The sequence below is a fragment of the Dysidea avara genome, chromosome 9 (assembly GCF_963678975.1).
Source record: "Dysidea avara chromosome 9, odDysAvar1.4, whole genome shotgun sequence".
Taxonomy (NCBI): Eukaryota; Metazoa; Porifera; class Demospongiae; order Dictyoceratida; family Dysideidae; genus Dysidea; species Dysidea avara.
The window spans coordinates 14,765,101-14,790,689 of record NC_089280.1 but is presented as its reverse complement, the minus strand read 5'-3'; the positions used below and the strand labels follow the sequence as shown (position 1 = coordinate 14,790,689).

The 25,589-nt window shown below is 38.6% G+C and overlaps 1 protein-coding gene across 2 annotated transcripts in view; it reads right to left on the bottom strand.

The window, feature by feature from the left end:
- LOC136266010 (guanine nucleotide-binding protein-like 1) overlaps nucleotides 1–25,589 on the bottom strand; it is a 53,411-nt gene that overhangs the window by 3,433 nt on the left and 24,389 nt on the right. For both annotated transcript variants that reach the window (XM_066060961.1, XM_066060963.1), the window contains exons 8-11: nucleotides 25,193–25,319; nucleotides 25,050–25,145; nucleotides 3,922–4,059; nucleotides 3,815–3,868 (exon numbers count right to left, since the gene is read on the bottom strand). In XM_066060961.1, the coding sequence (XP_065917033.1) occupies nucleotides 3,815–3,868; nucleotides 3,922–4,059; nucleotides 25,050–25,145; nucleotides 25,193–25,319 (415 nt within the window). The remainder of the gene's footprint in view (nucleotides 1–3,814; nucleotides 3,869–3,921; nucleotides 4,060–25,049; nucleotides 25,146–25,192; nucleotides 25,320–25,589) is intronic.

Genomic DNA, 25,589 nt, shown 5'->3' with positions numbered 1-25,589 from the left:
CTTAATTGGATGACATACTGGTCTATTTCCCCAGTGTGAAATGCTATAAGGACCATCTACGGCAAGTGTTCTGTCGCTTACATGGAAGGAAGTGTGCCTTTGAAGTGTCTTATTTAGGGTTATATTTTCAGCTGATGGTTACAAAAACATACATGTACTGTACCACCCCCAGGGTGATGGTATGGTTAAGCTACTCAACCACTCCCTCCTGCAGTTGCTTCATTGCTACTGGGAAGAATTTTTGCCACTTGTATTGTATGCCTATTGCACAGCTATGCATTTCTCAACAAATCTTTAAACTGATGTTTGAAAAATCACCAGCTGTTGTTCCTTTCAGCATCCCTACAAGTTTGATACCACCATCTAGTCACTTACAAACTAAACTTTAAGCAATACAAGATTTTGTGCATAGTAATTAACCAAGTCTACTAAGCAACAAAAGAGACAGTAACACCATCACACTTTTCCCTACCCTGGAGACCCTGTATGGCGATCGGTGCCAACAGCCAGAAAATTACAACTGCTGGGATCAAGAGTGCTGGGATGAAGAGTTTATCTCTTGCTGGGATGGAAAATGGACTGCTAGCAAAATGAAAGGATAAGAACTAACTGAAGGACACCAATCAAAAGTAGTTCATGTCAATCCCAGAATTAGTGTTGTTCCAGTTCTCAGTACTGGAACTGCAGTTCCAGCTCTTTTTATTCCAGTTCCAGTTAGAACTGGAATAATAAATTTGCTTTCCTTAAGTCTGGAACTAGAACCATAATTTTGCTTTCCTCAAAACTGGAACTAGAACTACGTATATAGAAATTTTATCAAGTACTGGAACTAATACTGGAACTGGAATTGGTCATAACCATACAGATTTTGTCAATGAGATTTTATGCTCTTTACTAGGCCAGAAAGTTTATCTGCTGACAAAAACACACAATGTATTACTTAATAATAGCTGTATGTATTACAACCATGTACGCATGTACTAAAACACTGCTTGAAACAACTGATTGGCTATAATATTAGAAGAGAATGCCAAATGCAATGCTACTGTAGCTCAGTCACATTGTTATGTCTGATTCAGTGTTTGATAATTAGCTACAGGTCTTTTAGTACCACCCTATATATGTAGCATTAGTGTTATAGTTGTTTGTGTAATAATGCTGATAACTACAGTATTTGCTAACTATTACCTGTACACCTGGCAAGATTAGCATATATGACTTAATAGTGAGTGTTTATGATTCATTATGAGCTTTCTGTAATATTTAAGTTAAAATAAGTGTTGTTCTAGAAATTGAAGAATAATTCTAAATGTCATGGTTCCTGAACTGGAACTAGAACTGTCATTCTAAAGGTTATGGTTCCAGAACTGGAACTAGAACTGCAATTCTAAAGGTTATGGTTCCAGAATTGGAACTATAACTGTAATAACTAGCTAATACTGGAACAACACTACAACCAGATCAAGCCAAAGGGGATGCAATACTGAAAAGCAGCCATTGCAGTGGAACCCTCCTGAATCCCATCACCTCAGAAGCAGGACATAATGTCGCTATCTACTACGTAATATATACCCACAAGACAGGTTACGTTTCTAATGCTTGAGGACAAGCTCTCAAAAAGAGGGGGCGTGTACAATGAGCTAGCTTTATTACAGCTGTATACTGACTAACTTTTGTATTGTATCATGTGACGCTTAACATATTTTCCATGACTATAGTGATTGAGCATGCGTGTATTGTTCTAATTAATTGGTGCATCAATTGTCAGTGACTGTTGCTATAATCACTGTTACACTTGGTATCAACAGATATATGAGAAGTATTAAACACAGCTTGATACAAAGCTCCAAAAGCCTTAGAGGCACTGGCTATTCTCTTAACTTCATTAAAAATTCTTCCATTATCCGTGATCAAGGACCCAAGGTAAGGAAACTGTTAACCCATTCAATGAGGCCATCACCCACAACAAGAGGATACTTCTCCTCAGTAGCCCTTCCAGATTACAGGATGCACCCATGACGAAGACCATTGGTGACCTCAAATTCCTCTCCATTAACCCTCCATTAACCTCAAATTCCTCTCCATTAACCCTCACTCCGGCCTTCATGTCATCATGAAAGGACTTCACAAGCTCTACCAACTACTCTGGCACCCCCAGCTTCAGCAGGGATATATCCACAATGCTTCGTATGGGACAGAGTTGTAGGCCTTACGAAGGTCCACAAAAATAAAATAACTGTATTTGCCTTTACAGCTAATTTCTTAACCATGAAAACCATATCTGTGCAGCTGCGTCCACTATGAAACCCATACTGTGACACAGGTAATCTGCAAATTCTGCACTGCATGGTTTTTGTACAATTCTATATAGGCGTAGTATTACAGTAGTTATGCCAGCTATGCCAATACAGCAGTTCCGCTGGGAACTGCCGTATAGGTGTAGCAACCTGGGGGCCAGCCCCCCTTGTGATTTTCTGATTGTTAATTGCAAAACAATTGAGATACTGTACTCTAATAGAGCAGTCAATTACTCTAATAAAGCAGTCACAGTATTCAGAGAAGCAGTGTAGCAAACTATGAAGTTGTAAATAAGGATATTCATGTGCTTTATCAGTGATACAATTTATATTTGATGGAGGGCAGCCGTTCTTAGCAGGTACTTACAATTTTTTTTGCTTTTCAACATTGTGCCCTACCAAAGTGAGAGTCTAGAGCAAATATCTTGCTACGCCTATGATTCTGCCTATTGTAGCAGTTTCCCAACAACATCAAATAGAGCAATCCCCTTCCAGTTAGTTGCTACAATAAAGTAAGTTACTCTTCTTGGGAATAGGGAAATGAATGGAAGGATCATTCATCCTGGCATTCATTCGTTCTTTAAAATTCTTCAGATGACTTGTTTACACAAACATGCATTTTCAGAAAAACTAAATTTAAGTAAAATTGCGCATGCTACAAATATAAATATGCAAGTTTTGTCAAGCCATTACTCAGACTCAATCAATTAAAATTATATACCATCTTATTCACCTGCTCATGGAGAGCTTGAAAATCTTTATGTTTCTGTAGCCACAACAATATGCATGCCACATGTATTTGTTTACATTGCGATAAACGTAAACAAGACCGTTGTCATTTCTCCCCCTTCACATCCATATGCATAAATGACTGCAGGGTTAACACTACATGTATATCTTGGTTGATTTGCTAATCTACAGTATGGTGAACATTTAAGCCCAATTCCAACATTGTAGACCAATACAAGCATAAGTTATGGCTGCCAATGTAAGTGCCTGTATTTTATTTTCCAGTATACAGTAGTTGTACAAATCGATTTGCTTGATCTTCAATTTCAAAAATACTCACGGCAGGCTGAAATTTGGTGATTTATTCCTCGGACACTTAGATTTTTTAAATTGAAAGCTGTGTGCAAAGACGGTCACATACCCCCTCCCCTGTATAGGCATAAAATTCAATGGTAAAAATTAAAAATCATCTTGCCTGACTATAATAATGATCAACTGCAGCTCATATCACAGTGGCTATTGAGCCCTAGCATGTATTCTTTAAGTCATAAAATAAATAACTGGAATTCTGACAACTAAAATTGTATTTTCCCCTAACTACAATAGGCATTGTGCTTATAGGGAAACATTGCTTTCAGCATATATGCTACACACACCTGTAATTTCAACATAAATGATGGTTGCCTACAGGTATCTATAGCTTATAGATACTGTATGTGCACATTATTTATAGTATGTGCATGTGAACTACACTGTACACAGCCTGTGATGTATGTACATGCACATACCTATCATTCCAATAGTCACTACAGCTTTACAAGCATTTTCACTTTGAAGAATAGCTATTACACATATACGGTAACATCAATCACACTGAATACACACAACACATTACCAGAACACTGTGCAGCAGGTACAGATGAGTTGTTATCATGTAGGTCATCATCACTGCTTTCTTCACCCATACTGTCCACTGCATCAATTGTGTCAACATTACCTGACTCCAGCTTGCTTTTCCATGCTGATAAATCAACTACAAAAAGTACATAAATGCCTGTACACTTATAGGTGGTCTCATAACTCAGCAATGCATGTGTAGAAGTATATAGAATACATAGGGTACACAAGTACAGGTATATCATGAACCATGATAGTGGGTTCATAATAGGGATCACAGTGGAATTTTTGAAAATCCTAATAGAGCAGTCACCTAAAACCAGCCTTAGAAAGCAGACTCGATCACAAAACAACACTCAGATGGCTTATTATCAAACATTGAACTCAGACAAATGGTGATATACAGTAGCAGTAAAAATGGTCTAGACTAAATTTAGAAACATTCAAAAATTGCGAATTTTACGCGAATTGTTCATATCATGAACCACGATAGTGGGTTCATATTAGGGATAGCCCATGTTTTTTACAAAAAATCCTAATAGAACGCACACCTAAAAACCACCTTGAAAAGCATCCTTCAACTCAAAACAACCCTCTGGTGGTTCTTTGCAATGAGTATAGGTCCACTAGTAAGTATCAAGTGAAAAGGAAACAGTATGTGTATTTCGGACAAAACTGAAATATGCCCGTTTGTTCATATTATTCTTATTATTCATAATATTATTATTATTATTCTTCTTTCACAAGCATAGCGAAGTTTACAAGGAGAATCCTGGGATAAAAAGTAGCAAGGCTTGCTGAATGGATCATTGTGTGTGTGTCCATGACCTATTTTTGATTTTGTTTTCGGATGGAAACAGCCCAAACCGGGCCGTTCCTTCTTGCCAAAATGCCACTGCGCCTGAGAAGCCATACAAGATCACACTCAGAGTTAAGTTTTTTGGTGTGCGCTACTTGTAGCTAATAGAATCTGTCTTTATTAAACTCAGTATAGGCCAGGAAGCTTAATCTGGGCTGATGACCTTGTTGCAAAGTGATTTTTTTTTGCTCCGTGATTATTGTACGTGGGCGGGTTATCCAGATTAAATACTCTATTAGAGCAGTCATGTAATACTCTAATAATGCAGTCAAGTGTATATAACAACAATCCTTGCACTGAAATTGAGTATATGTTAAAGCATAGCCTTGCTCGTGCTATATGAAAAATAAAGTACGAGGCCAAGTGCCGAGTACTTTATTTTTCATATAGCACGAGCAAGGCTATGCTTTAAATGATTTATGGAACTTTCTAGTCGTGTAGCTTCACCATACACTAGGACTCGTAATTAACAAGCGTTGCACGAACTATTAGCAGCCTGAACGCACACAAACTAGTTTAACAAAGTAACTCACACGTATTTCACCATAGTTTGGCATAGTAGACGTTCATCGCGTCTTTTGGTAGGTTTTGCTCGCAACCCACAATCGATTCTATTGCGAGTCACATGGTGAAGTATTTCCGTGATATCTCCAGGACTTGTCCGTTTACATTAACAAACGTAACAGCAACGTTACCTTCTCCCACCCATCATCGAAGCATTTAGGTATGTCTATAAAAGCAATCCAGTGGTGGAACTCGTATTGGCTGGGGTGATTGATCACTCAGCGCGGCGAGGCTATCAGCCTTCACCGGCTTGGGTGATTAGTCGTACTGGCGCGAGCCCCGTAGGCTATTAGCCTACACTAAGGCACGTGGGCAACTGTGCTTTATTGCCCACAAAGAGTGCTTTATTGCACCGCAAAGAGTGCTTTATTGAACGAATAAAGCACTCTTTGCGGTGCAATAAAGCACTCTTTGTGGTCGATGAAGCAGTTGGCCGGCTGAGAGTGTACTTTACGAAATTTAAAGTACACTTTTCCCTTTGATTTCGCCCACGCAAAGTTCTATAACAGCTATTAAAGGCACCAGTAATGTAAATTGTAGCTCATATTGGGAGACTCTCAGTCTGTATGTACATTGCAATTTGATCAGTTTCATGTTTGTACTGAAATGTTGACGGCATTACTATGCACTGTATGCAGAATGCAAAATTACACTATTTACCACAGTTTTCATTATCAATCAAAGAAATCCATGTTAATTTGTACACATGATATTGTAGTCAATAGAGTGAGAAGATATTGCGGAGGAGATGATGTGTTCCAACAACTTGCAGCAAATGATATAGGTCTATAGTTTGATGGATTATTAGTACACAGGCCTTTCTTGTATACTGGTGTTACATATGCCCTATTCCAGTCTGAAGGGAATTTACCCTGATGTATAATGCAGTCAAGTGTATAACAACAATCCTTACACTGAATTTGACAGCTATTAAAGGCACCAGTAATGTACATTGTAGCTCATATTAGGAGACTCTCAGTCTGTATGCACATTGCAATTTGATCAGTTTCATGTGTGTACTGAAATGTTGATGGTATTACTATGCAGAATGCAAAATTACACAATTCATAACAGTCTTCTTCATAATCCATTACTGAATTAATAATAAGTACACAAACTAGATGAATAAAAAATTGGAAATTTTAAAATAGGAATAGGGATCGCTGAAAAAAGCCACAAAACAAGAAGGGATTGCTGGGGTGGTAATGTAAACCACAAATCCCTATTTTCACTCACCTCAAAATGACAGAGCATGTAAGTAAAGATTTATGACAGAGTCAAAATAGGGATTTGTGGTTTACATTACCACCCCAGCGATCCCTTCTTGTTTTGTGGCTTTTTTCAGCGATCCCTATTTTAAAATTTCTAATTTTTTATTCATCTAGTTATCATGAACCACGATAGTGGGTTCATAATAGGGATCACAGTGGAATTTTTGAAAATCCTAATAGAGCAGTCACCTAAAACCAGCCTTAGAAAGCAGACTCGAGCACAAAACAACACTTAGATGGCTTATTATCAAACACTGAACTCAAACAAATGGTGGTGTAGCAGTAAAAATGGTCTAGACGAAATTTAGAAACATTCAAAAATTGCAAATTTTACGCGAATTGTTCATATTATTATTCATAATATCATGAACCACGATAGTGGGTTCATAATAGGGATCGCCCTTGTTTTTTGCAAAAACTCTAATAGAACGCATGCCTAAAAACCACCTTGGAAAGCATCCTCCAACTCAAAACAACCCTCTGGTGGTTATTTGCAATTAGTATTGGTCCACTAGTAAGTATCAAGTGAAAAGGAAACAGTATGTGTGTTTGGGACAAAACTGAAATTTGCCGTTTTGTTCATATTATCTATTATTAATTCTCTTCGCCCACGCACGTGTTTTTCGAGCACTGATCCGTCATTCTTGGTCGGATTTCAATCGGATCGGTAGAATTCAAATCTAGAATTTGAGACAAATCTTATGATCCAGGATTGGTGGCGATTTGTTAAACTACGGAAAATACCCTTTAAACCACCGTAATTACCCGAGGAAGACACAAATTCGTCCATAAATTTCTGGAGACCCTTATCGTGTTACCAGCCTTCCCCATCCCAGCCTACACTAGACGTTTCTCTCCCCTGTGGCAGAAACGTTAAAATCGAGGCCATAAAAATTTCAAACACAAACTCCTCCCAGGTTTTTCCCCCGATTAGCTTCAAACTCACTAAATCAACTACCCGTCCAAATCAGTGGTTTTCGTGTCTATCATTACATGCTAACCTTGGTTGCAAGATACTTATCACTGTCAATGGCCATTATAAGTTTACGATACGCGTATACGGCATCCCGGTATACACGCGTTGCCAATAGAAATCAGATGACGTCATGGTTAAAATTTAATAATCTAAAAGCTTACAGTGAAATAGGATCAATCACTTTTTCATGATTTAACCAATCACATTAGTGAATTTGATCATGTGATCTGATGTGCACGCTATCATCCGGCAAACACACTCGCCAGTATAAAAGGAGAGTTTCGTAGTGGGTGTGGCCAGTTTACGACTACTTGACAGACACACTCTGCACCCTGCTGCGCTCATTACAAGGATAGACGTCCTGAGGCCTATACCGCTGTGCGCTAGACGAAGTATAACTACTGCAACACGAAGACAGGCAGGTCAGGGAAGCCTAAAATTGAGGATTACCAGCACACCACTGTAAGGGAGAAGGAAACAGTCAATAAAGGAGAGTTTCGTGGCAAGTCTATGAGCGATGATTATTTCTATCAGGCTACTTGACAGAGACCACACAAGGAAGACTCACCGGAAATACATACTCTGCACCCTACTGTGCTGTCCACTACAAGGATAGACGTCCTGAGGCCTATCCTGCTGTCCGCTAGACGAAGTATAGCTACTGCGACAAGCAGGTCAGGGACTATAGATAGACCTAAAATGGAGGATTACTAGCAACACCACTGCAAGGGAGAAGGATACAGTCAACAAAGGATAGTTTCATAGTGGGTGTGGCAAGTTACCGTGGAATGATCACTCCGACCAGGCTGCCTACAATGACACACTCTGCACCCTGCAGGATGACACCTTTGTGAATGAGGATATTCAACCACTCTAATAGAACATACATCTAGATGAATCGTTGGGATAAGATCATTTAGTTGCTATTGCAGTCTTCAATGTGTAGGGAGACACAGACACATTTTCACTCTTTGGTAACTCAACAGGGACAGCTGAAACTTAAAGAAGCTCTACTGAGCAACCACTCTTCGTATGAAGGATTCTCCTGGGCTATGCTGATATACAACTCTTCACATATGCTGGTGTTGACCTTCTTGCTCAGTACAGTCGATTAACTTGAATACCCATAATTAATACTGTACTGCATACACACTTTGTCATGTAATAAGTAAACAACATAACAATACCATGACTATAGGATGTAGAAATGGAACTCCAATTCAATTACTCATATTGACAATACAATCTATCTGAATAATACCACTATATGTGACAAATGCAAGTTGAATTAGAATATAGCTCATTGTGGTAATGCACCAACCATTGGTCAACTGATCCTCATGCCATACTCAAGCATGCAATTTATGTTACATCATCCAAATGAAGTAGAGTACATCCCAATTGTGGTATTTGTCTGCTGCTCAAAGCTAGATTTATGTATGTGCATGGTTGTAATGGGACCTGCATGAGTAATGCACAGATGCACAGAAATTCCAGTGCACAAGGCCAACCTACATTATAAAAACTATAACATCAATCACTCTTTGTTTATGAAGCCACCAACATTATAGCTAGATTTTAGTGCCACACACAATTGAAAAGATTATGCGTGCACATCAGTAGCTATGCATAATCATGACTTTGTTGGTATGCAATGATGTGATTACTCCTTGATAGTAATGTTCAAACTTTAAGTGTATTCACACAATAGCACACAATTGTCTTAGTATCACGCGCATTTTGCGTGGGTACACCTAGTTATTATTATTATTCTTATTATTCTTCTTATTATTATTCATAATATTATTTTGTTTCACTCATGTACAGCAAACGTTATCCACTTTTTCGCCCTAAAAACTATATAGCCATGCTTACTGAGTCCTTCCGCGTGTCCATAATCTATTAATAAGTCCTAATTCCACAGATCGCCAACCACCCTACACCTCGAAAATTTTGTAAGTTCTCTTCGCCATTACACTATTGGCAGCAGCTCCGTATACTAAAGAAGCCATATAACAATAAAATTACAGGGTTGAATTTGAATTTGAATTTAAACTCCTATATTCGGCATAGCCGTTCTTCCATATAGGAGGAGTATACACAGTACATACATACATATACATAATATACATACGCAGCACTTATGTACATACATACATACATACATACATACATACATACATACATACATACATACATACATACATACATACATACATACATACATACATACATACTATAATATGTTACATAATAATTATTACAAAAAAAAAAAGATGCAAACTTAAGTTTTAAAATCAGTAAGTAAATGGTGATGTAAAGTGGAAGTAAATTCTTGATAGTTATTGATATATAAATAGTTAGGTAATTGATTCCACTATTTAATTGTTTGTATTCTAAAATATCGTTGTGTACTTGATAAATGACATCTTTCAGTGTTAGCATAAGTTGTGGGGTGCCGTGTGTTGTGATTATGAAGTGAACCAAATAAAATAGGAGGATCTAGAGGAATAACATTGTCCTGAGAATAGTGATGACGGTACATAGCACAGAGACAACGATAACGAATATGATTTTTAATTGGTAGCCATGATAAGTTGTTACGATACTTAGATACATGATCATACTTACGTAAAGAGTAAACTATACGTATGCCCCAGTTCTGCAGACGTTGTAATCTATCTACTAGGTTCTGTGTGAGTGGTGGTCCCCACACTGGGAGTGCATAATCTAGATGTGATATTACAAGTGAGTTAATAAGCATTTTAATGATGGTAGTTGAAAGTGATTTTCTATTAGAGTTAATCCAGAATAGGTAATAAGACATTTTTTTACATACTTGAGATATCTGATCTCTCCAATTTAGCTTGCTATCGAACACAATTCCTAGATATTTCTGATTGCTAACTTCTTTTAAAACATCATTGTCAATAGAAAACACTGGAGGTGATTCATCATCACTAACAGATTTTGGCTTGAACCACATTACATTACATTTCTTCACATTTAACTTCATCTTGCTTTCTGAAATAAATTCCAGGATTCCATTGTGTGAGCTTCTTTGGGTTTTGTTGCAGAGTTAATCAAGTACTCAACAGCACTTCTTAGACTTAGAAGATAGCGCATAGCGTCTCTGCGTGGTGAGTATAGTCTACATCCTGTAAGCGCACGGTTGCGATTCGCTACGAGCGACCATACAAGCGCTCTCTCAGAGACGTAAAGAAGTGAGTCCAGAGATTATTCATTGTTATGAATATAGTTTCTATAAACCATATTTCCTTTCCACGTAAAGCCTAAAGTTGGGTGGAGTCAGTATTAGTGTTAATTAAAATATTCGTGAGTGCCATAATTGTCTGACCACATTGTGTAAACAACATGGCTTCATGCTGTTGATAACCCATGGTTTACAATAGGCATTGCAGCTATACACAGTACCTGACTGTTGTTATGAATGATGTGTGTGCATGCACATTAGCTTCAGACCTTCGGTGCTGGTTACTGTAAAGTGTTAATAACACATAATGTTTGTGGGAAGTCATGCATTCATATATACATTTCAACATAGATTTCTTCACTGTGGTAGCTATACTCAATGAATACAATACTCACATGAACAACAAACTCTAGCTACACAAACTATATTGTACGTAGCATTATATTATCATTTATACTACTGTGCACCAGTGAGCCAATGTTATAGTCCATGCACCGATGGAAAATCTGTATATGATTCTTCTTATTGTGCACGGTCTTGGCTGAAATAATAAATGCACAGCCACTGACTATTTTAACTAATAATTATATGCTTGTCAGAGTTCCATGTCTTCAATTGTCTTATGACAGGTAGCTATAGCTCAGTATCATACCATTTGGTGTGTGTATATTCATGAACACTGCATTAGGATGCTAATGTGAGTAAGAGACTAGAGTCCTGACACATATAGTAAGACAAGTTAGACAACAGCTGCTCACTGTTGTGTGTAATGTATAGTCTCGTCCACAGTCAAGAGCAGTCAGGTAAATACTCTAATAATGCAGTCAAGTGTGTCTGATATCAACAAAGCTTACACTGAACTTGACAGCCACTAATTGTAAACTGCTCTACGTATATCTACAACAATTATCATTATCAGTAAAACAAATCCATTAATGGATTAATAAAAAGTACACAAACTAGATGAATAAAAATTGGAAATTTTAAAATGGGAATAGGGATCGCTGAAAAAAGCCACAAAACAAGAAGGGATCGCTGGGGTGGTAATGTAAACCACAAATCCCTATTTTGACTCATTTTAAAATGACTCAGGGGAGCATGTAACTAAATATTTATGACAGAGAGTTTGTCTCGCGGCGCCCGACCCTAAAAAGAGGGTCTGGTGAAACTGTGTACAAAAAGTTTGGTGCTGCTGGAATGTTGGAAGCTCCAATCAGATCGCTCCATTTCAAATTGATTATGTAATGCGTACATTTCAAAAGATTCGCGGCTTACGGTTAATTACATCCGGTGACTTTGCCGCTTAAAATCGTTGAGAAAAAGGCCATACAATTCTGTTGGATTCGTTATAATGTTGAATAAATAAAGTAGCGCTGTTAGTTTGGTAATGCTGTAAGCGGATCTGGTTGAATGGATGTTGTGACATAAACAGTACACTTACGTAACACGTAAACGTCATCCAATAAACCTTCCAGAGCTCAAACTTTTTGTACAGAGTTTCACCAGACCCTCCTTTTAGGGTCGGGCGCCGCGAGACTAACAGAGAGTCAAAATAGGGATTTGTGGTTTACTACATTACCACCCCAGCGATCCCTTCTTGTTTTGTGGCTGTTTTCAGCGATCCCTTCTTGTTTTGTGGCTGTTTTCAGCGATCCCTATTCCCATTTTAAAATTTCCAATTTTTATTCATCTAGTTAGGCCCCTATTTGGTGATTATTAGTTTCTCATCCACCGCCCGCATCCTTCTTAAGCTACCGCATGGTAAGCCATTATTTACTCTGCGCATGCTCAGAAGAACACGTGATACCAAACTGATATAATTTTTGTTGATGAACGCTACAATGTGCTATATATCACCAGGAGAACTGTTGTTTTCCTTAGCAAATTGCTGCAGTGCCAATTGCAATCGTGCTCTATCGACTTCATCAAAGCAGGCTTTCAGCTGACTGTCGAAAAACAGTTGGCAATCACGAAAAGTAGAATCAGCTGGTGAAGGAAATGTTTGTAGTAAGAAAGAAAGACAATTTGGACAAGGTCTGTACATCAGAGTGTTAATATTATAAAATAATGGCATAATGGTAATACCCTCCCGCCCGCATCATAATAATTAGAAAGGCTGGATGAGAAACTAATAATCACCGAATAGGGGCCTTATTATTATTATTTTGTTTCACTCGTGTACAGCCCAAGGCTTCCATTTTTTCGCGATAAAAACTACACAGCCTTATTTACTGAGTCCTTCCGCGTATCCATGACCCAATAATTAACCCGTACTCCACAGATCGCTAACCGGCCTCCACCTCGATAAATTTCTAAGTTCTTCTTCGACATTGCCTGCTGTTCCGTATACGGAAGAAGCCGTAGAAGAACAAAATGACGGGATCTTGTGTGCTCAGGGATGCGTATTGTTCGACTATAGTCTTTATAACTTTAATAGATGGCAGATTGAAGTTGTGCAGCACTCTTTTACTGTACAAGATCGCCATAATAGGGTCTCTAGTGAGCTGCCTGTCTTCGCTACGAAAAGCCGTTTAAGCGCGCATCTAGTTTATTCTTCCTAGCCATTACAGTGAGTGCTTTGTTTGTCCATTATAGGTGGAAGGTAAATGGTAGCGCTGATATCATGGCTGTTTTTCACACGCAAAAAAGGTTGGGTGGGGTGTTAATTACAACCCTACCATTTAAAAATATTTTGTGGTCTAACCACATATCATCAACAACCCTCCCATATGGTATCCATGTCATAAACAACTTACAGAGTGAAGCCTGACAGTCTTATATGGGAGGATTGTGTGCTACTGTGCTTTTGTCACTGTAACTAGCTACTGTGTACATATTCTAGCACACTCTCTGATCAGCTAGTGACATTGACAGTTGCAAACATTTAGCCATGACCACATGCATGCTAACCGGCCAGACTTTGCTGACTATACCTATGGTGTTCCACTTTGTGACACACTGTTGCTATCAGGTTTTCCAGGGCTAGAGCCCAGTCTAAGTCCTGGAAATTGCAACTCAATATGCCAGTTTAAAGTACTCCTGCATGTATGGGTAATGACTGCCAAATCCCTGGTAATCATGTAAGACTGGCTACGACACTGGCCACTGGTAGTGATATTGTGATTTGTACATGCAGACACCGGCATAGGAAGACTTTTCGGCCAAGCCTAGCCACTCCTATTTCGCTTGATTAATACCGACTCACAATGTTGCTGCTGTATTCAGCCCTGTTCATACATGTATTTATACAAAGGTGTTGTAAAGCGTCATCGCTACAATAATAGCACTACAGCTACAATGTATAGCTATCTCTTCACTACCTATTCTGCTAGACAACTCTACACCTATAATGTACGTGCTTGATGTATGCATCGTTATATCACGTGAAAATTTATGAAAAAAATTGGACTCTACAGGAATTATAACACTAACAGTTACCATTCTTATAACTTCTATCATAGAGTTTCATTCTTGTCCTTCTGTTAGAATAAACACCTAAGACATCTTGTTCTTCTTCAAGTCTCCTGTGCTGCCATCAACACTGTCTCCTGTATGATAGGTGCACAATCAGTAATTCTTCTGAAAGGTAGGAACATGTAGCTCATATAGCAGTGTGTTTTCAGCGATGGCACCAAGTGTGATGATGATGGCTCAAACACTGAGTATAGACTAGGAATTAATGCTGTATCCTGCCTTATATTTTGTGTGTGTATACAAATGAATCAGGATGAAAATACAGTCTTTATCATAGATTACAAAATTAATATTGCATTAACATATCTAATGAGTTAGCCTTTTAAACCAAGGAATCTCTGTTAGCTTACTACACTAATGTGCCAATTAACTTATAATCCATAAATGGATTTGGAAAAAAGTACACAAACTAGACATATTAAAAATTTAAAATAAGAAATAGGGATCGCTGAAAAAAGCCACGAAACAAGAAGGGATTGCTGGGGTGGTAATGTAAACCACAAATCCCTAATTTGACTCTCTATAAAGTCAAATTAGGGATTTGTGGTTTACATTACCACCCCAGCAATCCCTTCTTGTTTCGTGGCTTTTTTCAGCGATCCCTATTTCTTATTTTAAATTTTTAATATGTCTAGTAAATATCTAATCAAAAACAGCCAAGCTGTAAAACAAGGTGCGGCCCCATAAAGGCCATGGTGAAAAAAGATGTGAAATCCTAGGTGGCGGCCAAGAAATGGCTGTGATGGTAGGTTAATGGTTAAATTTTAATAACAATAAATCAGGTGAATTTTGTGCTGCTTGGTCTTGGCACCAAATTCACCTGAATTTTCGTTATTAAAATTTAACCATTAACCTACCATCACAGCCATTTCTTGGCCGCCACCTTGGATTTCACATCTTTTTTCACCATGGCCTTTATGGGAGCCGCACCTTTTTTTACAGCTTGGCTGTTTTGATTAGATATCACTTCTTTTTATATTTGTATACTGCAAAGCCGGCCTATGGCTGGCTTTGGGGCTTTTGTAACCCATGTGTTTTTTTATCTACCACAGGAAGAAGAAAAGAACTTAAAGGAGATATTTAATACTTCAATTATTTTTGATTATATTAGTAATTATATACATATATTTATTACATGCCCACAGGATATTTTTTTGCAGCTGATCTCTCTACTGGGTGACTTGAAATGTAGCTGAACTATCTACAGGATGGTTTCTTTGTAGCTGAACTCTCTACAAGGTGACCTCTTCTAGCTGGTCTCTCTACAGGATGATTTGTTTCTAGCTGAACTCTCTACAGGTGATTTGTTTGCAGCTAAACTCTCTAAATGGTGGTTTTTTTGTAGCTGAACTCTCTATAAGATGACTTCATCTAGCTGAACTCTCTACAGGGTGATTTTTTTGTAGCTGAACTCTCTACAGGGTGATTTTTTTGCAGCTGAACTCTCTCCATGATGGTTTTATTGTAGCTGAATTCTCTACAAGGTTACTTCTTCCAGTTGATCTCTCTACGGGGTGATTTGTTTCTAGCTGAACTCTCTACAGGTGATTTGTTTGCATCTAAACTCTCTACATGGTGGTTTTTTTGTAGCTGAACTCTCTACATGATGGTTTCTTTGTAGCTGAACTCTCTACAAGGTAACTTCTTCTCTACATGGTGATTTGTTGTAGTTGAATTCTCTCCAGGGTGGTTTGTTTGAGGCTGAACTCCCTACATGGCGGTTTTTTTGTAGCTGAACTATCTGCAAGGTAACTTCTTCTAGCTGATCTCTCTACAGGGTGATTTGTTTGTAGCTGAACTCTCTACATGATGGTTTCTTTGTAGCTGAACTCTCTACAAGATGACTTCTTCTAGCTGATCCCTCTACAGGGGGATTTGTTTGTAGCTGAACTCTCTACAAGTGATTTATTTGCAGCTGAACTCTTTATGTGGTGGTTTCTTTGTAGCTGAACTCTCTACAAGGTGACCTCTTCTAGCTGATCTCTCTACAGGGTGATTTGTTTCTAGCTGAACTCTCTACAGGTGATTTTTTGCAGCTAAAATCTCTACATGATGGTTTCTTTGTAGCTGAACTCTTTACAAGGTGACTTCTTCTAGCTGAACTCTCTACGGGATAATTTCTTTGTAGCTGAACTCTCTACATGATGGTTTCTTTGTAGCTGAACTCTCTACAAGGTAACTTCTTCTAGCTGATCTTTCTACTGGGTGATTTGTTTGTAACTGAAGTTTCTACAGGGTGATTTGTTTGCAGCTGAACTCTCTACATGGTGGTTTCTTTGTTGCTGAACTCTGTACAAGGTGAATTCTTCTAGCTGATCTCTCTAAAGGGTAATTTGTTTGTAATTGAACTCTGTACAAGGTGCGTTTTTGTAGGTGATCTCACTGCAGGTTGATTTGTTTGTAGCTGAACTCACTAAAGGGTGATTTGCTTGTAGCTGAACTCCTTGCATTGTGTCTAGTTTCTAGCTGATCTCTCTACAGGGTGATTTGTTTGTAGCTGATCTCTCTACAGGTTGATTTGTGTGTAGCTGATCTCTCTGCAGGTTGATTTATTGTAGCCGATCTCTCTACAGGGTAATTTGTTTGTAGCTGAACTCTATAAGGTGATTTGTTTGTAGCCGTTCTCTCTGCAGGTTGATTTGTTTTAGCTGAACTCTCTACAAGGTGATTTGCTTGTAGCTGAACTCCTTACATTGGGTCTAGTTTCTAGCTGATGTCTCTACAGGGTGATTTTTTTTTAGCTGAACTCTCTACAGGGTGGTTTGTTTCTAGCTTATCTCTCTACAGGTTGATTTGTGTGTAACTGATCTTTCTACAAGCTGATTTGTTTGTAGCTGATCTCTCTGCAGGTTGATTTGTTTCTAAATAATCTCTCTACAAGTTGATTTGTTTGTTGCTAATCGCTCTAAAGGTTGATTTGTTGTAGCTGAACTCTCTGCAAAGTGTTTTGTTTGTAGTTCATCTCTCTACAAGGTGATTTTTTGTAGCTGCCCTCTCTTCAGGGTGATTTGTTTGTAGCTGATCGCTCTACAGGTTGATTTGTTTGTAGTTGAACTCTCTAAGGGTGATTTGCTTGTAGCTGAACTCCTTACATTGTGTCTAGTTTCTAGCTGATCTCTCTACAGGATGATTTGTTTGTAGCTGATCTCTCTACAAGTTGATTTGTGTGTAGTTGATCTCTCTGCAGGTTGATTTGTTTGTAGCCAATCTCTCTACAGGATCATTTGTTTGTAGCTGAACTCTCTATAATGTGATTTGTTTGTAGCTGATCTCTCTGCAGGTTGATTTGTTTTAGATGAAAAGTGATTGCTTGTAGCTGAACTCCTTGCATTGTGTCTAGTTTCTAGTTGATGTCTCTACAGGGTGATTTTTTGTAGCTGAACTCTCTACAGGGTGATTTGTTTCTGGCTTATCTCCCTACAGGTTGATTTGTGTGTAACTGATCTCTCTACAAGCTGATTTGTTTGTAGCTGATCTCTCTGCAGGTTAAATTGTTCCTAGCTGATCTCTCTACAAGTTGATTTGTTTATTGCTGATCGCTCTAAAGGTTGATTTGTTTGTAGCTGAACTCTCTGCAGAGTGTTTTGTCTGTAGTTGGTCTCTCTACAATGTTGTTTTTTTGTAGCTAACCTCTCTTCAGGGTGATTTGTTTCTAGCTGATCTCTCTACAGGGTGATTTTTTGTAGCTGACCTCTCTTCAGGGCGATTTGTTTTTAGCTGATCGCTCTACAGGTTGATTTGTTTGTAGCTGAACTCTGTACAGGATGATTTGCTTGTAGCTGAACTCCTTACATTGTGTCTAGTTTCTAGCTGAATTCTCTACAGGGTGACTTGTTTCTAGCTGGACTCTTTACAGGTGGTTTCTTTGTATCTGAACTCTCTACAAGGTGACTTCTTCTAGCTGATCTCTCTACAGGATGACTTGTTTCTATTTGCAGGGTGATCTGTTCATAGTGGAACTTTCTAATGGGAGATTTGTTTGCAGCTGAACTCTCTACACGATGGTTTCTTAGCAACTGAACTCTCTACAAGGTAACTTCTTCTAGCTGATCTCTCTGCAGGGCAATTTGTTTGTAGCTGAATTCTCTACAGGGTGATTTGTTTGCAGCTGAACTCCCTACATGATGGTTTCTTTGTAGCTGAACTCTCTATTAGGTACCTTCTTCTAGCTGATCTGACTACAGGGTGACTTGTTTGTAGCTGAAGTCCCTACAGAATAACTTGCAATGTAATATAATTCTATAATGGAGTAAATTATGAACGTAGTTGAATGCTCTATTAGGGTGACTGTTCTATTAGAGTATCTCGATCTCGCATATGCTACACGTACAGTAGTTGGCTTTGGAATCATAACTCAGTGGTTTGTACTCCGATTCTTCTGTACTACTGCAAGGACTTTCCATGATAATTATTCCAGCTACACACAGATTTTCAGCTCACTGCTCCAAGTGTTTTGCCTGGTAGGCGTGAAAACTAATTGTTTTTATATTCATAAAAATCGATCGCGTAATTTTGACACAGGTTGGGTTTTGTGTCATATCTCGATGGCCTTAAACTGGATTCCTTTCAAACCACAAAAAGGCACTCCTACGATACTTACTCCATCTACATAGCAATTTTCAGCTCATTCCTTCAAGCGGTTTACCCTGTGGGCCTGACAGACCTTCGACCTAATTTTACGCAAATAATCGGTCATAACTCCGTGAATGTTCATCGGATTCCTTCCAATCTTGGTACTGAGATTTGCCTTAATGAGCCCTTTACGTGTGCCAAATTTCAGCCCAATTGAAGCACACATTCGTGTTTTATGGCGGATTTTGCAAAGTGTGCGAAAAGAAGAAGTAGAAGAAAAAAACGAAGAAAAAAAACCGAAACTTTGGCCGCTCGTATCTCGGAAATGGCTGGAGCGATTTTCTTCAAGTTTGGAATGTGGACTCTCCTACCTAGCCGGCACTTCTGTAGCAACTTTGGTTTCAATCGGATAAGGAATCACGGAGCTACAAAGCTGTGAAAATTGGATTTACTTTCTTCCTGTAAATATACTCACGGTGTGGCGCGGCGGCTTCTTGGGCCGCACGACACACTACTGTGTGTCTTGATTATTATTATTATTTTGTTTCACTCGTGTACAGCCCAAGGCTTCCATTTTTTCGCAATAAAAAGTACACAGCCTTACTCACTGAGTCCTGCGTGTCCATGACCCATTAATTAACCCGTACTCCACAGATCGCTAACGGCCTCCACCTCGATAAATTTCTAAGTTCTTCTTAGCCATTGCCTGCTGTTCCGTATACGGAAGAAGCCATAGAAGAACAAAATTATGGGATCTTGTGTGCACAGGGATGCGTGTTGTTCAACTATAGTCTTTATAACGTTAACAGATGGCAGATTGAAGTTGTGCAGTTGTGTTGGTCTCTAGTGAGCTGCCCGTCTTCTCTACGAGAAGTCGTTCAAGTGCGCATGCAAGGCATCCGTTTATTCTTCTTCCTAGAATCCTAGCCATCACAGTGAGTGCTTTGTTTGTCCATTATAGGTGGAAGGTAAATGGTAGCGCTGATATCATGGCTGCTTTTCATACACAAAAAAGGTTGGGTGGGGTGTTTATTACAACCCTACCATTTAAAAATATTTGTGGTCTAACCCCATATCATCAACAACCCTCCCATATGGTAACCATGTCATAAACAACTTAAGGGTGTGAAGTCTGACAGTCTTATATGGGAGGATTGTGTGCTACTGTGCTTATGTCACTGTAACTAGCTACTGTGTACTTTAGCACATTCTCTGATCAGCTAGTGACATTAACAGTTGCAAGCATTTATGAACACATGCTAACCAGACTTAAATTTGCTGACTATACCTATGGTGTTCCACTTTATGACACACTGCTGCTAGCAGGCTACACCTAGGCTTTCCAGGGCTAGAGCCCAGTCTAAGTCCTGGCAATTGGAACTCAATATGCCAGTTTAAAGTAGTCTTGCATGGGTATGACTGCCAAATCCCTGGTAATCATGTAAGACTGGCTACGCCACTGGCCACTAGTATAGTGACATTGTGATTTGTACATGAAGACACCGGCATAGGAAGACTTCGGCCAAGCCTAGCCATCTCCTCCTATTTAGCTTGATTAACATTGACTCACACGGTTGCTGCTGCATGCTGCCTTGCATATTCATATGTGCAACTCGTACATTTATACAAAGGTGTTGTAAGCGTCATCACTACAATAATAGCACTGCAGCTACAATGTATATCTATCTCTTCACTACCTATTCTGCTAGACAACTCTACACCTATAATGCACATGCTTGATGTATGCATTGTTCTTCTCTCTTTTTTTTTAAATGGACTCTACAGGAATTATAACACTAACAGTTACCATTCTTATAACTTGTATCATAGAGTTTCATTCTTTTACAATAAACACTTAAGACATCTTGCTCTTCTTCAAGTCTCCTTTGCTGTCATCAACACTGTCTCCTGTATGATAGGTGCACAATCAGTAATTCTTCTGACAGGTAGCTAGCTCGTATAGCAGTGTGTTTTCAGCAATGGCACAAAGTGTGACGATGGTGGCTGAAACACTGAGTAGACCAGGAATAAATATATCCTATCTTATTATTTTGTGCGTGTACAAATCAGAATGAAAATACAGTCTTTATCATAGATTACAAATTAATGTTGCATTAAGATATCTAGTTAATGAGTTAACTTTTAAAACTGAGGAATCTCTGTTAGCTTAGGCTACACTATAATGTGCCAATTAACTTATAATCCATAAATGGATTTGGAAAAAAGTACACAAACTAGACATATTAAAAATTTAAAATAAGAAATAGGGATCGCTAAAAAAAAGCCACGAAACAAGAAGGGATTGCTGGGGTGGTAATGTAAACCACAAATCCCTATTTTGACTCTTTATACTCAAATGGAGCATTTTAAGATAGTCAAAATAGGGATTTGTGGTTTACATTACCACCCCAGCGATCTCTTCTTGTTTCGTGGCTTTTTTTAGCGATCCCTATTTCTTATTTTAAATTTTTAATATGTCTATACGTACAGTATTTCAAACTAGTGCAGGACAATATCACAATTTGTTGCACCCTGTAATTCATCATCTGAAACATCACGATATTAGTAAATATCCTGATATCCGTAATTATACTGTAGGTGGTTCAAGAAACGTATAACCAGTGCTTTCTTGAATATAATGTGACAATATCAGAGAAGTACTGAAATCCATCCATACATGCATGGAGTAGTGTACAATATAGTGATACTGAAATTTGAAGACAATATGAGCAAGATCGCAGTATACAATAACTAATATATTGCCCAGCACTACTTCAACTCCACACTGCCTGTCCTTCACCAATTCATAAATATCCAACTGGTCAGGCTACAGGTGAATGCCAGAGCTGTGTATGGTAGTGTACTAGTATATGTACTGTACCTGAAATTCCCTACAAATGCTTTATACTGCTACAGGCCAAGCCTCTGAACTGCCTGCAACAGGCAGTAAGATCGTTACAGGCCTGGCCAGGTCATGTGTACTGTACATCGCGTAATTGTTGTTGGTGAGCAGAATTAACATTGTTAATGGTTCACTTTTTAACAGTGATAAGGTTTTTCATGCATTGCTGGAGCGAAAAGGTAAGTTTTTCAGTAGCATGTGTCAGTAGAAAAAGGCGAAAGAGTAGGGAGTTTCCTTTGGGCTATGAATGTGTTTGTAGCTTTATAGACTCAACACCATCGTGGAGCAGAGTCAAGATGGAGTGTCCAATTCATAAAAGCTGAACTTCCTGTGGCACATGGACAATTTACCATGAGATTTATGACAGCAAATAGATGTGCTGTCTTTGTAGTCAAGTATCACAAATTATGTACACTGTAAGCCATGAGATTAGAAGTGTTAGTAATATGTACTGTAGCTACGCAGCATTGATTTGATACGAGTGTACATTGTGTGCGTGCTAGGTCTCAATAGTGCCTCTAACTACATGTATGTGACGTGAAGTGCCAGGACAAGCTCTGGAGGCATATATAGAGCCTGTCTCAATTTTGAATGAATGTGCTTCACATATCTGTTCTGTATGGAAATCATTTGGTTGGGGTGTCCATACATAAAAGTCACACTACACCCTCTTTGTGATGTGGAGTTGCCTTTGAATTTGGTAGTAGTAGTCGTACATGTAGTTTGTGGTTTTAATTTGCTATGAGAGCAGAGATCACTGAATGAGTTGAGATGGGTCTCTAGATCTCAATAATCATCATCATTAGGGTTGTACACTAAGCCATTAGGTGATGCTCCCAGCCAACCATCCTAAAGGGTACTTTAAACAATATGACTTACAGTCTACATTGAAGGTCCACATGAGACCTGTTGTTGCCACTGATGCTCCAGAATGATGCCAAGAATATTGGTCCCTTGCTTTAGTTTCATGGGTGATGTCATATCTCATGGCTGACCTATCCTTACTGTACAACAGTCAATGGCAAGAGGAGCATAATATCATGCACCTCCCCAAAGTGTGATGCTGTTAAAATCAACTCTGCCCATTAACCAAATGGATCATCACACTGTGCCACAGTCCTGACTACAATTGTATGCTGCTGCTGTTGTGCCTCGTTGACAAATACACAGTCAACATAGTCTCGACACAGTCTTTCAAGGGCAGATTCTGTTGTAGGTGGTGTTGGTGGTGGTGAGGTGACAACTGGCAATGTGATAGAGGCATTGAGTTGGCAACTGGGGACACGACTGATGGTGAAAACACAATTGGCCAGTAAGGTGACAACTGGTGATGACAGGAGCACAACTGATTAGCCACTCTGTGGCTAACCACAGCAGGTGGTGCTTCAATGTGCATTGTATGGCTTCAAAGACAGGTACTTTAATGTGACCAGTTGTAATTGCAATTACAGGTACTTTAATGTGACTTCAACAACAAAATACACGCACGCACGCACACAGTACAGGTGCATTACTGTAGCTCTACTACACCCACAAGCACATTACAATTCAATAAGCTAAAGTGACTGCTCTACAAGAGTAGCTAAATAGCGGGAAGTGTCCTTTAATTCATAAACCTCAACATAAGAACCTACTGTATATCTGTACTGTATCAGTTACAGTGTCCAAACATCAAATGTGACCGGACCTGCAAAAATAGGGCATGTGGGCACAAACAACACCTTGATACATAACAGGCAGGTCATATCTCAGTAATGGAATAGAATATTTGTATTCTGTAACTTTTATTTAACCCTTTAGGGACCAGTGTCATACATGTACACCCAAATATGACCTTACATGAAAGACCGCCATCGTACATGCACGTCCTAGTGAATAAAAAGTCAACAAAGAAGTGTAACTCAGCAGCGATTGAAGCTACGGGCTTGGAACAAAGACCACTCTATTCATCATTAGTAGGCGATTCTTTTCATATTACAAGGCCAACATATTTCGAAAAGCTACGCTAGTGAAAAGTTGCAGTCTATACAATAAAACTAACCTTGTAGAATTCACTCCGTAACTTCCTCTCCGATTGTCTGATTTACTTGGAATAAAACTTAAGTGCTCTCTATTTAGAGAGGAATAAAATGATATACCAAATCATGTGATGGCATACTTTAAATAGAACAAATCAAGACATTTTAAAAGATTGTGTAACGAAAGATACAGATCGTCAACAGTGTTGGGCAAGTTACTTTTTACAAGTAACTAGTTACATATTACATACATAACTCGCAACTGAACTATTTAGTTACAGTTACATATTACCCATAAAATAAAGTAACTATAATAATATTACATATTATATTACTTTGTGTCCACAGCCTTAAGCTGTCACGTGTGAAACTACCACCTTGTCACGTGACATGATTGCGTTGTTGGACAATGTGCAAATCTTGTTATAAGTAATAAGCTGATGAATAAGCTTCATTCAGTAGGCTTCATTACTTCGTTGTGGCTAGGCGTTACTCAGTGGATTACTAACGAGATTAGTAACTTTGTTACATGTAGTAATGATATTACGTAATATTAGATTCGTTACAGTAACTATATTACTTAGGTAACGCGTTACATTTGTAAGTAAAGTAACTCGAGTTATATTACCTGTTTTTATAGCGTATTTCGTTATATTACTTAGTTACCACAAAAGTAATAATATTACGTAACGCGTTACATAAGTAACGCGTTACTCCCAACACTGATCGTCAACATGCAATGTTAAGAAATCGCATTGTTGCTTCAAAATGGTAAGTTCTACACACTTATAAATTAAATAGTGCTGTTTGTTATTGATAGGCGACTTTCCCCATATATAAAGCATTAACCTTCCTTGCTTAATGGAGTTCTGTTAGTGCTACAAACTTGCTAAGTAATAGAATGCGTAATTTCAGGGTTTTCAGGGTAGGCACTGCATAAACTACGGTGGCCCTTATAATTATTAAATGTAAAAATACAGGCAAAAAATTGCATGACCATAGCACAGTGGCACAAAAAGTTATGGGTGATGAAAGTTTGAAAAAGCAAGCAAATTTTGTGTACCCACATTCCCTGTTTTCACTGGCCCAATCACAAATGGTCCACACACTTCAGATATACTGTATGAGGCTCAACACTGGGATACCATGGCTCACCATATCAAATAGCTTTTGTGTACTACAACATATAGCCTGAATAATTACAAGTATTAGGTTACAATAGGCTTCTACTGTACATTATCATTACTGTAGTTCACAATTGACAAGAACAACTTACCCTTTCCCTTGTAAATACCTTCAACCACTTTCAGCAATTCTTCTGGACCCACAGCTGTAAGCAGCCTCCTACCTTTCCTTCTCATCTTAGTGTGCACTTTAAGACAATGATTGAACTTGTAAAAAATGGTGAAACAAACATACCTTTAACTTGCTGATAAGTAGATGCCTCCTTTGGAAATGATGTGAAAAGGATGACATGTAGGTCAGGGAACTTGGTCTGGAAATAAGCTCTCCAAGCAACAGCTACTGGTGGAGGAACTAAATCAACCTATCGAGAAGAAAAGACCTTCGATGTTTAGAGACCACATTACAAAATTGATAGTGCAAAACAGTACAATGAAGTGTTGACAATCTTATTACTTGAAATTTCAGGGTTATCCTATTCAATCCAAAGGTTGTGTATGTAACATGCATGTTACTGCATGAATATTTAGTAATATGTACATGAGTGTTACATGCATGTGAGGTGCCTGATATCTACACGAACCAGTGACATGCATGACCAATCCTGTGTTATCTGCTATGTACACAAAGGGTG